An 18,080-nucleotide genomic window follows, 5' to 3' on the forward strand; every position below is an offset into this window, starting at 1 on the left:
GGTTAAACCAGTTTTTATTACTTCCTGTTGCCTTTCCAGTCACCTTTGCAACACACTGTTCACCACTTTCAGCATTTTTATATTTCACTGTTTGTCCTCTTTTCAGATCTGTAAGTTTGGGTCGTTCTGTTCCTGCTATTGCATTTTCTACTTTTTCTTCATTATTTGCATTTTCGTCTTGTCCTTCATTATTTACATTTTCATCTTGTCCTTCATTATTTGCATTTTCGTCTTGTCCTTCATTATTTACATTTTCGTCTTGTCCTTCATTATTTACATTTTCATCTTGTCCTTCATTATTTGCATTTTCGTCTTGTCCTTCGTTATTACCATTTTCAATCGTTTCAACATTACTATCACTATCATTATCAGTGCCACTGTCACAATAATTTACAAATTTGTTTTCATGAACTGGCATTGACTTAGTAATAATCATCTTTCTTGTTCAAAATTACCAGTATTTTTGTTTTCTTCTTTTTCAGGTATTGTTGATACATGTACCTTCGTTAATCTGCACTGATGCATTCTTACAAGCATACCACCATGTCTTACAAAAGCAACAGCTTCATCCTGTTCAATCACAACGCCAGGCCCTTTCCACTCTTTGTTATCTGGTCTTTTATAGTAAACTTTATCACCTGTCTGGTAGGAAATACCACTTGGACGAGTTTGTTTTCTCAATGCTCTGCGAATTCTTTCAGATCATTCACTTCTGGTGAAAGCTGTTCTAGCCGAGTGCAAGGTCTCAATATGTTTTTCAACCACTTCACTCATAGTGGTACCCTCTAGGGCAGGCAGCTTATCTGTTAAAACACTAGGTAGGATTGGATTGCGTCTAACTAACTGGTATGGACTATACCCATGTTCATTATCTAAAGCATTCTTTGCCATGAGAGCCCAACTTAAAGCAATGTCCCAGTCACAATTATTATCTGCTTTCAATTTTAGTAATGTGTCCGTAAGAGTTTGATTATGCCTTTCTAGAAGCCCATTACTCCAAGGACTATAAGCTGCAGTAGTTTTCACCTCAATGTTAAAGTTCTCTACCATATCTCGTACTTCGTCATTATTGAATTCACCGCCATTATCACTGTAAAGACGCCTTGGTGAACCATGTATTGAAATCCAAGATTCCAAAATGTTTTTTACAAATTCTGATCCTTTTTTGATTTTCATAATACACCCTGCACTAAAGCCTGTGAATTTGTCAATTATATGAAGATACCATACACTGTGTTCTGGTGCATGCAGACCAACTGCTACTGTTTCGTCAAACTCTGTTGCCAATGGCAGTCCAACCACCGGTTTAGAACTTGGTCTTTTGTTGGTCATACAAATGTCACAATTTTCACAAACTGATCGCAAAAGCTCTAAAGTATCAGCATTGTTCGTTCCAACCTTATTTATAAGTTTAGATAAACGGTTAAATGTTGCATGTCCAAATTGTTTGTGTATTTTAACCAATGTCTTACGTTTCTCCGCTGTACTCATGTCATCTGTGATATTAAGTACGTTCTCCTCTACGTTAACAGGTGAATTTTGTATTTCAGGTTTTGTTTTCACAATATTTACACAATTATGTCCACTAGATGTGAACTCCAATTCCACTGGTTTGTTACACATGATTGCCCTATCATTCTTTAAGTCAAGTACAGTACCAGCCTTCTTCAATGATGCCTTACTGAGTAACAAAGGGATATCAGCTTTTACAATTTCAGTTTCAATTTTGCAATTGGTACTTCCTATCTAAGCAGGTATAGTGGCACGCATAAAAGAGTTGACTACTTTTCCTTCACCAAACTTAAACGCTCTACTACTTGTCACTGTAGTAATGTCCCCAGTTCTCTCTAAAAGCTGTTTAAACCAATTTTCCCCACACACAGTACGAGTACATGCAGTGTCTATGATTGCTGAACATGCTGATTCAAGTACAAATATTTCAATGACGGGTGGCTGCTCTTTTGTGAAAAGCGTTATGTTACAATTCTCTACAATTTCACTTTAAGACTCAAAAAAATTAACATAATTTACTTTGTCAGGACAGTCCTTAGCCCAATGAAAAACACTCTGGCAGATAGCACATTTTGTTCTTTTTACAAACTTGTTTAAAGGATTAGTGCCCTTTTCTTTTGATTTACTCCCTTTATTTTGTTGTGTATAATATACTGGTTCTTGTTTAATTGTTATACTTGGAACAATACCAGTATTTTCTGAAGGTCCAGACATTCGTTCACCAAATATACGTTGCAATGCTGACTTCATAGAGGTATATGTTACATCACTAGATGCTGTTAAGCCTAGTTGTTTGTCTCTGGAAGACAGGCCTGCAATATCTAATAGTTTGAAAGCAAGGACAGCTTCTTTTAGTGTCATGTCATATTTTTTAGACTTGTTATATCTTTTGTCGAATTCTATAATGTAGTCTGACATTGACAAATTTTCAGTTTTTACAAACGTATCAAAATTTTTGTAAGCTTCGTATGCTTTGTCCTTTTCATCTCGTAAGAACGCCTTGTCCAATTGTGTTATCAGTTTGGCCATGCCGTCTTCCTTGGCCAGATCGGCAGCCGGGACATCCATAGCCACTTCCCGTGCATTTCCCGTAAGTGTAAGTGAAACAGCAAGTGCTTTTTTGTCAACTTTCAAATCAGTAACTAATTGCCAGACGGAAATTTCATTCTTCCAGGTTTCGTAAGTCATTGACCTCGGGTCAAACGTAGGTGGATTCTTAAAACTTGTTGCCATTATGATCGCTATGCTCTGCTATCATGAAAAGTCAATATTATACAGTAATGGACTCACCAAGTTGTGTCTGTATCTGTCGGGCGCCCTGCTCTAACTCCATGTGCAATAAGAATAACTATTCCCGCCACTTGCGGGTCTGACTAAAAACCAAAGCCCGGAACTTCCTAATAAACGGAACTTAACACATCGCTCCGTCATCAAAATAAACTATATCGTATTGTACATATGTAACGTTGTTATACAAGTGCTTACCTCGATATCCATGCTTCTTTTTCAATTGTTTACAAAGGTGACAATAGGTACACTTTGGCTTCAAAACACCACCATTAATTAGCTGCATATATTCACAACAACACTGACTGAGTGTATTTTTTTGACGATTATATGATATGGATGCGTAAAAATGTAAAAATTCCTCCGCGAGGACTAAATTTATTACATATGCATGCATTGGTTCAAGAATTGGATTAACATTATTTTTCACCGGTCACTCATTTCAATGGACTTAAACAATGATAAATTAGTATTTACATGGTTTTTTTTCAGTTTCCTTTGTGAGACCTATTAAAGAAAAAAAATCTTTTATTACAGATAGAAATTGAATGCAAGAAGCAGATTCAAAGCTATGTTAAAGATGTTTCAGATGATGCCTGTGGACATATACGATCTGAATACTTCATTTCAAATACAAAAGATCCTGATGGTGTATTCCAGAAAATAAAACAGGACATCTTAAACTTCGCCAGAGGAATGAAATCGTGGAATAAAGAATATCCATTGAAATTTATTCAACTGGAAAAATGTCTTCAAGAGAGGAAGAAAGGGTTATCAATTCCAATTATAACCTTCAAGGAACTTGAGCAAATCTCTCTTGAAACACCCATGCCAATGAATACGGAAGAACTAATGTTGTTTTTGAAATTTCACCACGAAATCAGAGCTTTAGTTTATTTTGAGGATCTTCCCGAATTTATCGTTTTAGATACCCAGTGGTTATCTGATGCCTTTAAATGCATAGTAACAGCAGAGAAATTTCAATCAGATACCAGCAGACATAGAATGAAGGACAAATTGGAGGATTTAAATCTTAGAGGAATATTGCATAGTGAAGTTTTAGAAGATGTTTTTAAGGATGAAAAAAATATTTTGAACAAACATGACAGACATAAATATGCTATCCTGAATATTATGGAGAAGTTTGATATTATCATATGTGTAAACTTTGACGGTGCTGATGAAACACCTTACTATTATGTACCTTGCATGGTCAAATCAAAACCAGAATGCGACATATATGAGATGTTTAATGTGACAAACAATACCTGTAATAAATCCACCTGGTTGTGTTTCAAGTTCAGATTCCTGCCACCACATCTTATGAACCATTTGATTGCTTCACTGAGCCGGAAGTATGAAATTGCAGAAGTGGTTGTTCCAAATCAAAAGAAAAAGTCAGTTGCTCTTTTCAAAGGTATTGCAGTCTTTGAGTTACAGAAGAAAACACATTTAAGAAAATTGCTTGTAATGTCATTTCCAAATTTTATTCAGGTTCAAGCTTTGGAATTCGGGAAAGATTCATTCATCAACAACGGTTTGTACAAAGACATTGGGGACTTTGTGACAGAGGAGTTAGAGAAGATAATACATACACGATTCAAGATGTCCAATGTAAAATTCGAGAAAAAGTTTGAATGTGGACATACCAAACCTGAATTAGTGACAGGATCCAATGAACTTAGTGAGGAGCAGATAACAGAATATCTCTGCGGGACATGTAATGCACCCCACACATTCGATGGCGAATGGTCAGAGATAAAAAGTAATACGCTGTCTGTAAGTGTTTACATGTACATTTATACATTTGATTTACATTTTTTCATGAAAAGTAATGGAAAACTTGAAAAGGTTTGTTTGTTCATTATTCATAGATATTATTCAAAGCTTTACCCAAATAGATATTTTACACACGTTTTCCTCTTTAAGAAGTCGTATTGTAGCCAACATTATAATTATTTTTTGCTGAAATGATTAATATAATTATGAAATATTACGGAGAAGAACAAATTGTATATACATGATATATGGAAGATTAGACTTCGCTTGTAAAGGTATAAGGTGCATCAAAGACCTAGTACATTAACATGATTAATGTCATAGATTAACATTCAATGATTGCAATATAACATCATATATCAATGTTAATGCTGCTGCGTATGTGAAGGAGGCATTAAGTTTTACCCTTGTAAGACCCTATGTCTGTACGTCCCAAAATTAGTTTCTCTCTCTTAATTTTGTTTACTTCAACGAAATGTTATGAGGTTTATAGACAATGCTTATTTCCACCAAACACAGATCAAGTTTGAATTTGGATGGGGTCACTTATACCATTCTCCAGTCATGCCCTCTTATAAGTGGACACATTTTCAAATTTGCTGTTTCTGCAATCTTAACTTTATTTTGCTTCAACTGAATGTAATAGAACTTATACACAACGCTTCTTACCACAATGCACAGATCAAGGTTGAATAATGGTAGAGTCACTTTTGCAATTCTCGAGTTATGTTCCTTTGTAAATTTATGAATTATGGATATTGCTGTATATTTATAAGCAGGGAAATCTGTGTCCATCGTCACATTTATTTGTATAAGCATTGGTAGCTGTACTTTAGCATATTTAGGGAACCATATATGTCTGTACTACATTTTGTAAACTAATCCTTACCCTAAAACTAAACCAAACATATACACTAGCCCTATTCCAAACCTACTGAAACTTGAACCTAACCTTGAAACCAAATCTGAATCTTTTTCTTAAGTTCAGACTTCAGTGTCCCATAAAGTTAAACTTTAAAGGAGGCTGTTTGAGTAATTGAAATCATCAATCTATTATCAATGATTATAGCGCACTTTCGTTTAGGTAAATCATAATAGATGTATGATATAACAGAGGCAGTCTAGGGTCGGTGGTTCTTTCAAGGTGCTGCTGCCTTCTCCACCTATAAATACTCACTGCCACGAATTAGCAAAATAGTGTTGAAAGTGGAGTTAAACATTAATCAATGACAAGGGCAGACAATTTTTAAGATGTTAGGTTATACCATCATACCATTTTAAATCAAGCTGTCAGATGACTCCTTTTACGAGTTATTGCCCATAATGAGAATGTTTACCAACTTTGGTTGATTTCGAGTATCATCTTGAAAACTATATTGTCAGTTGTATCCTTATAAGATTGTTAAACTTGAAAGACAATTGTTGCCCCTTATTTGTGTTTTACAAAAGCTATAGTAGACAGAGAGTTACTCTTCAGACAAAAATCATCAAAAGGACAAGATATACATGAGATACAAATAAGTTAGTGAAACAACATTTTTAAGAGAAACTATAAATAACAAAAAATGGTCATCATCTCTGAATATAATATAATTAACATCTTTCAGGATAATTATGAGAAGAAACCGGGACAGAGAGGAGTTGCCCTGATTGTTAACTTCATGTTCCATGGTGGGACAAATGAGAGAAAAGGTAATTTAAAATCAAAATTTATTCATTGGAGCATGTTCCAGTCAGTAATATGTCAAATTGATGGAATGAAATGAAACATAAGAATGATCAAATTCGTTCTTTAACATTATGAATTGTGATTTCTCATGTTTATGTTCTGTGAAAATGAGTTTAGGTTACATTCATTATGGTCTGAAAGACAGACAAATTGTTTAAGGATTCCGTGGAACCAAGTCGTCTATATGAATCTGATACATGTTTTAAAAACTTTTACTTCAGACTGTATGTAATGTTAACTGGAAGAAAAACGTACTCCTGGCATTTATAAGTAATATACGAAAAAAACGGAAATAAATTTCCTTCTAGATAATAGCTTTTGGTCATAAACAAGTGTCTTTCTAACTTTGGTACAAATCAAGGATAGTTTAAGAAAGTTTTTTTTTCAAACTTTAACCATAAAGTGAATGTAATGTTAACAGGCAGAAAAAACTTAGTCCAGTATAAGTAAAATACGGATGAAAAGGATTTTTTTTTACAAAATTTACTTCTACATACTATCTTAAAATCATAAACAAGCTTTTGTCCACAAACTTTAACCACAGAGTGAACATTTGTGGATGCCGCCGCCGCCGACGGAATGTAGGATCACTAGGTCTCGATCATGCAACACAAGTGGCAGGCTAAAAAAAAATCAATAATAAAATACCAGTTTGAAATTGTACATATCTGAAAAGCCGCAATATTAATTAAAAAAATCAAGTATTAAAATTTCATTTGTTGTTGTGCTGTTTGTCTGAATATATTTTCTCTGACTTTTACAACAAAATGGTGAATAACTTTGAAACACTCACAGAATCTTAATTAGTTTTCTATGTAGTGCAGAGACGCTCAAAAACCAAACATTTGACAGGGATGTTTATGTTGTGTACAGCACCGGTTGATACAGGTTAATCTTCTAAGATGTACCAGTGAAATGTATTAAATTCCGATGTATATACAACATTAGGGATGATTTTCAAACTAAGAAAATATCTTGTGCAAAAGGTATATCAATACAATGCTAGCCCCATACAGAAAAAATGATCACTTGGCCAACTGCATTGCTCAACTAGCCCAGTTAAGGGCTAGCTGGCCATCAGTTGAGCAAATAGTTGAGGGCCAGTTGAGGGATAGCTGGATTTTTGCCATGCAAATTAGGTAGCCCTCAACTATCAATGCTCAACTTTATGCAAATAAGTTGAGCAATGTTGAGAAAAATCATAGTTGAGGGCTAGGTGTCCAACAGTTGAGCAATTAGAGTTATTCTTATATTATTAGTAATAATTTCTTAAACAAATTGTCTTAATGATAAAATAAACATGTCTTCTGTCTTACACATTTTGACAATTCATTAATTAATGCATACATATATTGCCTCATTTTTTCCTTCACTCTTTAAAGTTTATAAAGAAAACACTTTATATATCACTATTTTGAACTAAAAGAGCATAATTATACACTTATTCAAATGGTGGAAATCAAATCTAATCCAATGTACTTACCAAAAGATGTTTCCAGAAATATGTGTTAAAACATCAATCTTCCTAAATCCAAGGGTTATGTCATCAGAAGAATACACTGCACTTATCAATGTCAATACAGTTATTTGTAACTTTTTAGCTCACCTGGCCTAAAAGGCCAAGTGAGCTTTTCTCATCACTTGGCGTCTGTCGTCGTCCGTCGTCCGTCGTCGTCGTTAACTTTTACAAAAATCTTCTCCTCTGAAACTACTGGGCCAAATTAAACCAAACTTAGCCACAATCATCATTGGGGTATCTAGTTTAAAAAAATGTGTCTGGTGACCCGGCCAACCATCCAAGATGGCCGCCATGGCTAAAAATATAACATAGGGGTAAATGCAGTTTTTGGCTTATAACTCAAAAACCAAAGCATTTAGAGCAAATCTGACATGGGGTGGAATTGTTAAACAGGTGAAGATCTATCTGCCCTGAAATTTTCAGATGAATCGGATAACCCGTTGTTGGGTTGCTGCCCCTGAATTGGTAATTTTAAGGAAATTTTGCTGTTTTTGGTTATTATCTTGAATATTTTTATAGATAGAGATAAACAGTAAACAGCAATAATGTTCAGCAAAGTAAGATTTACAAATAAGTCAACATGACTGAAATGGTCAGTTGACCCCTTTAGGAGTTATTGCTCTTTATAGTCAATTTTGAACCATTTTTCGTAAACCTTAGTAATATTTTACAAAAATCTTCTCCTCTGAAACTACTGGGCCAAATTAATCCCAAACTTGGCCACAGTCATCTTTTGTGCTAGTAGTTTGAAATATGTGTCCGGTGACCCGGCAATCAAACCAAGATGGCCGCCATGGCTAAAAATAGAACATGGGGTAAAATGCAGATTTTGTCTTATAACTCAAAACCCAAAGCATTTAGAGCAAATCTGACATGGGGTAAAATTGTTTATCAGTTCAAGATCTATCTGCCCTGAAATTTTCAGATGAATGGAACAACCCGTTGTTGGATTGCTGGCCCTGGATTAGTAATTTTAAGGAAATTTTGCTTTTTTTGGTTATTATCTTGAATATTATAACAGATAGAGACAAAGTATTAACAGCAATAATGTTCAGCAAAGTAAGATTTACAAATAAGTCAACATGACTGAAATGGTCAGTTGACCCCTTTAGGAATTATTTCCCTTTATAGTCAATTTTTAACCTTTTTTCGTAAATCTTAGTAATCTTTTACAAAAATCTTCTCCTCTGAAACTACTTGGCCAAGTTAATCCAAACTTAGCCACAATCATCTTTTGGGTTAGTAGTTTGAAAAATGTGTCCGGTGACCCGGCCATCCAACCAAGATGGCCGCCATGGCTAAAAATAGAACATGGGGTAAAATGCAGTTTTTGGCTTATAACTCAAAAACCAAAGCATTTAGAGCAAATCTGACCTGGGGGAAAATTGTTTATCAGGTCAACATTTATCAGCTCTGAAATTTTTAGATGAATCGGACAACCCTTTGTTGGGTTGCTGACCCTGAATTGTTAGTTTTAAGGAAATTTTGCTGTTTTTGGTCATTATCTTGAATATTATTATTGATAGAGATAAACTGTAAACAACAATAATGTTCAGCAAAGTTAGATTTACAAATAAGTCAACATGACCGAAATGGTCAATAGACCCCCTTAGGAGTTATCCCTCATGAAAAAAAGGTGTCTGAATTCTGTCTGACAAGTATTCTTAATTTTTCTGAATTTTTTCTGAATTATGTCTGAATGGCTAAAATAATGTACATTTACGCAAATGTCTGAATTTTTACTGGATTTCGGACTTTTAAGGAACAATTCAGAATTTTCATATGAACATTCAGACAAAAATCAGAAAATTCTGAATTTAATCAGAAAGATTAAGAAATAATCAGACACATTCAAAAATATCCAGATAACATTCAGAAATATCCAGACAATATTCAGATGGATTCAGACAGATTCAGAAATATATTCAGAAAACATTCAGAATGTGGATATCCATACAAAACTTTGTAACTTATACAACAGATATTCCCCTAAAAACCTAAAAAGAAGTTCTTAAAGTTGAATGAAAATCAATCTGTAAGCACATTGATGATGGTCAAATACCCTTAGCCTCTATTCAATAATAAACAAAATCCAAATTTTCAGGAAGTTTGTAAATTAATAGTTTCAATAACATAAAATTCAAACTTTAAATTTTCAATTTAATTTTATTATCTGATATGGATCTGTGATTCCCTGGTCTGTTCTTTTTCTGTCTCTCGAGGTCTCCATCTCTCTTGTGACCTGAGTAAATAAAAAAACAAGCTAATAAAAGAACAGAACTTCAATTTCTCTTGTGTTGCATTTTTCTTGTCTGCCCAGGGACAATAACTAAAATTCCACAAATCTTGTTTGAAACTGTTACTAAATCACTATGATATTTCTTCCCATTTCCCTAAATCCAACCCCTGATATTGATTATGTGAGCCATTGGTATACATTTTATAAAAATCTGGCATGAATTGCCACATGACATGTATGAGTGCTATTTTTCTGTATTTAATTAACATTAGAAAAACAAAACATTCTATGAATGGAACTTTGCCATTAGCAAATACACAACTTCATAGTATCAAGAACATTTTAATTAATTTTTAATTATAAATGGTCATATATCTATGCAATTCTTCAATCCCATATGCAATACATGTATTTTATCAAGTACTTGGGAACCAATTATTGGGACAAATTCAGTTGACTTTTAAAAAATCTTTGACCTTGACCTCATAATTAGTTGTTAGGAATCCTTAAGGAATCTATAATCAAATGAATATCATGCTGATTTTTTGTTTATTTATAGTTTAATGTATTAATTAGTTTTAATGAATATGCAATTAAAGAACCTTAGTGATTTCGCTCACATACCCCATATCCCCAAATTTGCATTGGAGGAATAAAATAAGTGCAAGAATAAAAAATTATATAAAAAAAATGAATTATAATTTCCTTATATGTCCTTATTACCGTATCTACAAAGTTTCATGAAATTCTGTCGTGTGGTTTCAGAGGAGTTGCAATGACAAACTGTTGCAGTAGTACATTGAAGCAAATAAGTTCAAAGGGGCGTAACTCCTATAGAAAAAATTGAATCACAATTTCTGGTCAATATGCACAACTACATAGTATTTCTTTATTATTATCCACAGTTTCATGAAATTCTGTTATGTGGTTTCAGAGGAGTTGCAATGACATACTGTTGCAGAAGTATATTAAGCAAATAAGTTCAAAGGGGCGTAACTCCTAGAAAAAAAAATGAATCATAATTTCATGATGTATGTCCTTATTATCTACAAAGTTTCATGACATTCTGTTGTGTGGTTTCAGAGGAGTTACGATGACAAACTGTTGCAGTAGTACTAGTACATTAAAGAAAATTAGTTCAATAGGGCATAACTCCTAGAAAAAGAATTCATAATTTCCTGTTGATATGCACAACTGCATTATATGTCCTTATTATCTAAAAAGGTTTTATGAAATTCTGTTGTGTGGTTTGAGAGAAGTTGCGATGACAAGAAACGGGACTGATGAACTGACGGATGGACAGACCGACAGACAGATAGACTGAAACAGGTCAAAAACATTATATCCTCTGCAACTTCGTTAGTTGCTTGCTGTATAATTGATGTAGGAATTCATTATTTCAAATATATGTGTCAGCGTCATAAATAAATTTAAGGTATTGGCTGTATGGTGACCATTAGCTATCATTGTTCTCATCTACATTTGTACTGCATTCATATAGTAGATAGTTGTCTCATTGGAAAACATTCCACACTTACAGCTTATTTTTAGGCTATTAAAACTAAAGCATGTACATACCAGATTCAATTGATTTTGCACCATTTTTCTTTTTAATAGTTCTGTTCAAAAACATGTACATTAAGTCGTAAGTCTCTTTCACTGACATCTGTGGAACCAATTCTAAAAAGTTAAATTAAAATATTAGTATCAATACTGACACCTAAATTTATGAACTCGTATAAAATATTCAACAGTTGTCTTAAAGTGAAATTCAAAAAGAGCCATCAGAATACACTTATCAAAATTTGATGGGTTGTGGTTTTTTTTTAAGAAAGATATTGGAAATACAATCAACTAAAAGTTTTATCAGTGTTGATTTAAAACAAAAAGTGTCTTTCGACCCTTTCACTTAGAACAGAACAGCCCTTACTGTGATTTTAAATAGATTAATGCACAAGTAACATGTGCAACAACGGCAATATATATAAACCGAAGGTAAGAATATCTAAGTGAAGTACATTGTATTTGCCACTGGATGTAAAGCAAAAAAGTAAATATTTGTATATTCTTATAAATTGAAAGGTTGCTGTGTCTCATCTCTGACATTCTTACCTCAAAACAATTGGTACTTTTCCACATTATCATAAACACAATGATGCAGATCATCTTTCATCCAACTTCAAATGGCTCAGTCCTTAAAAAAGAAGAGAATATTGTTTTTTATTGGTACATTGTATAAAAATTGATTTTGTTATAAGTCAATTAAAACCATACTAAATATTATTTTAAACACATGCACATTTAACTGTTCAATTAAATTTAAAAAAAAAAAAGTAATGGTAGGTACATGTAGGTATTGATTTAATAGCCTACTATATTCTATTGTACCTGTACCAAGTCAGGAGCCTGTAATTGAGTGGTTCTTGTGTTTTGCTGTTAGTTATATTTGTTTTTCTTTTAATGTTTTGCATAGTTTGTTAAAATATTGTGTCATAACACCACTTTCCTGTTTGGTGCACACAAATTTAGTTCAATTCCTCCACATTCTATATGTGCCTGTCCAAAGTCAGAAGCCTATAGTTGAGAGTGGTTCAGGTTGTTGTTGTTTCGTGTACTGTCAATTATGTCTTGTTTTCGTTTACTGTTTTGTAATAAATTGGACTTTAATTTTTTTAAATTGAATCGTTTCATATTGTAAATGTTCTTGTCAGGATTGTCAAGACCAATTATTGCCATAATACATGGTATAGGTTTCATAGGCGGATCCCGGGGGCCCTAGTTTTTAGTGGCTTTGAACTACAAATGTAGCTGTCCGTAACTTTAAGTACTCTCAGATCTGTACTTAGTATCTTTTTGTTTGGATATACAAGTACCCCAGCCACGTCCACTCTGTTTTTGCTACCGGTAGTTGTATTTTATTTGTATCCATCTGATGAGTTAAGCAACTGTTTAACAGATTTTTATACGACTGCAAATTTTGAAAAAATTTTCGTCGTATATTGCTATCACGTTGGCGTCGTCGTCGTCGTCGTCGTCGTCCGAATACTTTTAGTTTTCGCACTCTAACTTTAGTAAAAGTGAATAGAAATCTATGAAATTTTAACACAAGGTTTATGACCATAAAAGGAAGGCTGGTATTGATTTTGGGAGTTTTGGTCCCAATATTTTAGGAATTAGGGGCCAAAAAGGGCCCAAATAAGCATTTTCTTGGTTTTCGCACTATAACTTTAGTTTAAGTTAATAGAAATCTATGAAATTTTGACACAAGGTTTATGACCACAAAAGAAAGGTTGGGATTTATTTTGGGAGTTTTGGTTTCAACAGTTTAGGAATTAGGGGCCAAAAAAGGGCCCAAATAAGCATTATTCTTGGTTTTCGCACAATAACTTTAGTTAAAGTAAATAGAAATCAATGAAATTTAAACACAATGTTTATGACCACAAAAGGAAGGTTGGTATTGATTTTGGGAGTTTCGGTCCCAACAGTTTAGGAATAAGGGGCCAAAAAGGGACCCAAATAAGCATTTTTCTTGGTTTTCCCACCATAGCGTTAGTATAAGTGAATAGAAATCTATGAAATTTAAACACAAGGTTTATGACTATAAAAGGAAGGTTGGTATTGATTTTGGGAGTTTTGGCCCCAACAGTTAAGGAAAAAGGGGCCCAAAGGGTCCAAAATTAAACTTTGTTTGATTTCATCAAAATTGAATAATTGGGGTTCTTTAATATGCCGAATCTAACTGTGTATGTAGATTCTTAATTTTTGGTCCCGTTTTCAAATTGATCTACATTAAGGTCCAAAGGGCCCAAAATTAAACTTAGTTTGATTTTAACAAAAATTGAAACCTTGGGGTTCTTTGATATGCTGAATCTAAAAATGTACTTAGATTTTTTATTATTGGCCCAGTTTTCAAGTTGGCCCAAATCGAGGTCCAAAATTAAACATTGTTTGATTTCATCAAAAATTGAATAATTGGGGTTCTTTGATATGCCAAATCTAACTATGTATGTAGATTCTTAATTTTTGGTCCAGTTTTAAAATTGGTCTAAATTAAAGTGCAAAGGGTCCAAAATTAAACTAAGTTTGATTTTAACAAAAATTAAATTCTTGGGCCTCTTTGATATGCTGAATCTAAACATGTACTTAGATTTTTGATTATGGGCCCAGTTTTCAAGTTGGTCAAAATCAGGATCTAAAATTATTATATTAAGTATTGTGCAATAGCAAGTCTTTTCAATTGCACAGTATTGTGCAATGGCAAGAAATATCTAATTTCACAATATTGTGAAATAGCAATTTTTTTTTTAATTAAGAGTTATCTTTCTTTGTCCAGTATAGTAAGCAAGAAATATCTGCAAGAATTTTTTTTAATTGGAGTTATCTTTCTTTGTCCAGAATCAACTTAAATCTTTGTTATATACAATATACAATGTATATTCACTTTTAACTACCAACTGATAAATTTAAATAATCTTTACCATTCAGTGATAACAAGCAGTTTTTTTACATCATGTATTTAAATGAGTAGTAATTGTTGCAAACTCCATTAGAATATTTTAATTGAAATTAGTTTTGGAATAAGGGAAAGGGGGATGTGAATAAAAAATTGGGTTAAATTTTTCTCATTTGAAATTTCATAAATAAAAAGAAAATTTCTTCAAACATTTTTTTGAGAGGATTAATATTCAACAGCATAGTGAATTGCTCTAAGAGAAAACAAAAATTTTAAGTTCTTTTGAATACATTCATTCTGTGTCAGAAACCTATGCTGTGTCAACTATTTAATCACAATCCAAATTTAGAGCGGAATCCAGCTTGAATGTTGTGTCCATACTTGCCCCAACCGTTCAGGGTTCAACCTCTGCGGTCGTATAAAGCTACGCCCTGCGGAGCATCTGGTTATAGTTTATTCTTTTGTGTAGTTACACAACTGTCCCAGGTTTAGGGGGAGGGGAATTCCTGCTATAAATGTGTTTAACCCTACCACATTCTGTATGTATGTGCCTTTCCAGAGTCCGGAGCCTTTAATTCAGTGGTTGTCGTTTGTTGATGCTTAACATATTTGTTTTTCCTTCTTTTTTCTTGTACATAAATTCTTATTTGAGTTGTTTTACATTTGTCATTTTGGGGCATTTTATAGTCGTCTATTTGGTCAGGTGTTGCTCATTGTTGAAGGCCATACAGTGACCTAAAATTGTTAATTTCTGTGTCATTTGGTCTCTTGTGGAGAGTTGTCTCATTGCATATCATACCACATTTTCTTATTTGTATACAGCTTATGGCTATTCCTGGCTGACCCAAGAATCTGTCTCTCATGAACTATTGGTATCATACAACTATCACGTTTCTATTGTGGTGTCAGATGTTTTGTATTATGTCTTCAAAACTTTACGGGAACCACTGTGATGTCCACAAATAGTGATAAGGTGTATATTGGTAATTGTAATAAGTTCTGTAAAGTCAGAAATTATTTCATGCATTTATTGATTAAGATATTGTCATTTCAAAATAAAGTGTGATTCCATATTGGACTATACATTATGGGCTTTTCTCATTGTTGAAGGCTGTACAGTAACCTATTAATATTATTGTTAATTTCTGTCCATTTTGGTCTCTTTTGAAGAGTTGTTTCATTGGCAATCATACCAGATCTTCTTTTTTTTATACTGTCAGACGTCATAATTATTTCGACTATGTTTACCCTATTCCCGTAGTCCAAATAATTATGATGTCTTGAAAGGCTATTATATTTTTTTTCCTTGACAACAAAAAATATAATAGCCTTCCAAGATGTCATAATTATTTGGACTATGTTTACCCATATAATTTATAATTAAATGTTCATTGTTGTTTTTAATTTTGCATAGTATAATCTGACTATAAGGAAACGACCATTTGATATTCTGTCACAGGAGGAGGTACGATTAATTTTGGAATATGTATTTTGTGATTCCTGATTGTTTTATTTTTTAGTTGTTTAAAAAGATAGTCTATAAATAACACATAGCTGAGAGGGTGATAGAGCAGATTGGTACCCCGAGAAAACATTGTCAACCGCGGCGAAGCCAAGGTTGACAATGCTTTTTTCAAGGGGTACCAATCTGCTCTATCACCCTCTTAGCTATGTGTTATTTAATTTATTATACTGAACGTCCTACCATTTTTGTCTTTTATAGATTAATTTTATATCAAAAGGATTTTCTATGACGTCACGTACGTAACAACGTTACGAGTATTAGAAATAAACAACAAGATGGTTTTTTTTCTTATTTTGACAGTTAAATATTAATAAAATTTGATCCAAAACTCAAAACTTAAGCATTGTATTTATCTACTTGATGTAAATTCAATCCATTGTCCTTTAAATTGTCGATTTTTGATTGGTTTAGACGAGAGGGTAACATTAAAAAAAAATTGTCACCCTCTCAGCTATGTGATAGAGTAAAATGACACCCTCGTATTAGCCAATCAAAATGTGGCATTTTAACGTGAAGTATAATAATTGTAATTATTACATTGGTTGCAATAAATTACATTGATTTCCCAGTTAAATAAAAACCTATAATTTCACATGTGAAATAAACGTGGTTATTTCACTCTCTGACGTCATACAACAATAGGCGTTGTCAGGACGTGGATAACGTCGGATCAAAACAAATTGTGAATGCTTAGTAAAAACATATAGTTCCTTACATTTTCTACATTAATTTCATAAAAAAAACATTAGCCAATGTAATAAAAAGTATAACTAATCGCCGTATTTGAATATCAAAAATAAGACAACTTGTGACCGAACGCCGCTATGGATTAAACTCGTGCTACGCACTTGTTTAATCCATGCGTCGTTCGGTCACGCGTTGTCTTATTTTTTATATTCAAATACGGCGATTAGTTATACTATAAATATCCTTTATTTTGGTGTGTAAAGTAATTTTTCATTCTGATATCTTTAAAGGCAAGGCTAGTCCAAATAATTACGACGTCTGGCAAGGCTATTTTATCTTTTTTCTGGGACGACATTAGTCCAAATAATAACGGTATAACATCTGGCAAGACTATTTTAATTTTTTTCTGGGACGCAGTCGTAAGAAGGTGTCCCCGAATTTTTTTTAAAAAGCCTTGCCAGACGTCATAATTATTTGGACTAGGACGATGTCTTGGCAGGCATTGGGCCGGGCCAGATGTTATAATTATTTGGATCATCAATAATTATAACATCTGCCAAGGCTATTTTATGTTTTTCTGTGACGCCGTCGTAGGAAGGCATCCCCCCCCAAAAAAAAAATAGCCTTTCCAGACGCAAGACATAGGGCAGGACAAGATTATTCAATTTCCAAATCCCCTGCCCCACCCACAATATTAAATGGCCATTTCCAAATTAAAAAAATAGCATTGAAATGGACACATAGTCATACCCCATGATCGTTATTGGCACTGATTTTTGTATAGCCTGTAACTGTTGTCACTTGCAGTTGTGGATATTTGTCTTGTATGTGCGTTTGGATTTACACTGACAGTTTACAAGTTGTAGTCAATTTCCTGGGCAAGTTGAAAACCATCTTCTGAATGGCAGATGTCATTTTTTCCTTTATATCAAGCTGTTATACATACAAAGGTTCTCGTTGTTATCTTTAAAATATCTGTCCTGCAGCATTCAAACGTTGTCTGCGTCACACGATCTAGGTAGCACTCCACAGTTAGGTGTGTAGTTTCGCATTTTGGCCCCTGTGGATTTTTAAAATATGAGAGCTAGTGTGAAATAAAAATCATTTTTGGATAGCTGAGTACTAAAATAGCCTTCGTATTGGGTTTATATGAACATCAAAATTATGTAATGCATGTAATATAGGCTTTCTTCTGTATGACAGTCCGTATTTGCATGCCCATACCATACATTGGTCCGGCAATTATTGTAATGTTTTTTTTTCAACTTTTTATGGCACGAACTTTGTGATTGGATTTTACGAAAAAATGAAGCGAAAGACACCCATTTTTTATTTGATCATTAGGAAGAT

The 18,080-nt window shown here is 33.4% G+C and overlaps 1 protein-coding gene and 1 long non-coding RNA gene across 2 annotated transcripts in view; one reads left to right on the plus strand and one right to left on the minus strand.

The window, feature by feature from the left end:
- LOC134700567 (uncharacterized) overlaps positions 1-18,080 on the plus strand; it is a 122,733-nt gene that overhangs the window by 83,326 nt on the left and 21,327 nt on the right. The window contains exons 10-11 of the mRNA XM_063561945.1: positions 3,337-4,578; positions 6,186-6,270. Of these exons, the coding sequence (XP_063418015.1) occupies positions 3,337-4,578; positions 6,186-6,270 (1,327 nt within the window). The remainder of the gene's footprint in view (positions 1-3,336; positions 4,579-6,185; positions 6,271-18,080) is intronic.
- Positions 9,955-17,655, minus strand: LOC134700517 (uncharacterized). The gene is made up of 4 exons (XR_010103909.1): positions 17,481-17,655; positions 12,178-12,259; positions 11,644-11,745; positions 9,955-10,068 (listed from the first exon to the last, which is right to left on the minus strand). It is a non-coding gene; the product is annotated as an uncharacterized LOC134700517 (long non-coding RNA).

Source organism: Mytilus trossulus, unplaced genomic scaffold, assembly GCF_036588685.1.
Source record: "Mytilus trossulus isolate FHL-02 unplaced genomic scaffold, PNRI_Mtr1.1.1.hap1 h1tg000158l__unscaffolded, whole genome shotgun sequence".
Taxonomy (NCBI): domain Eukaryota; kingdom Metazoa; phylum Mollusca; class Bivalvia; order Mytilida; family Mytilidae; genus Mytilus; species Mytilus trossulus.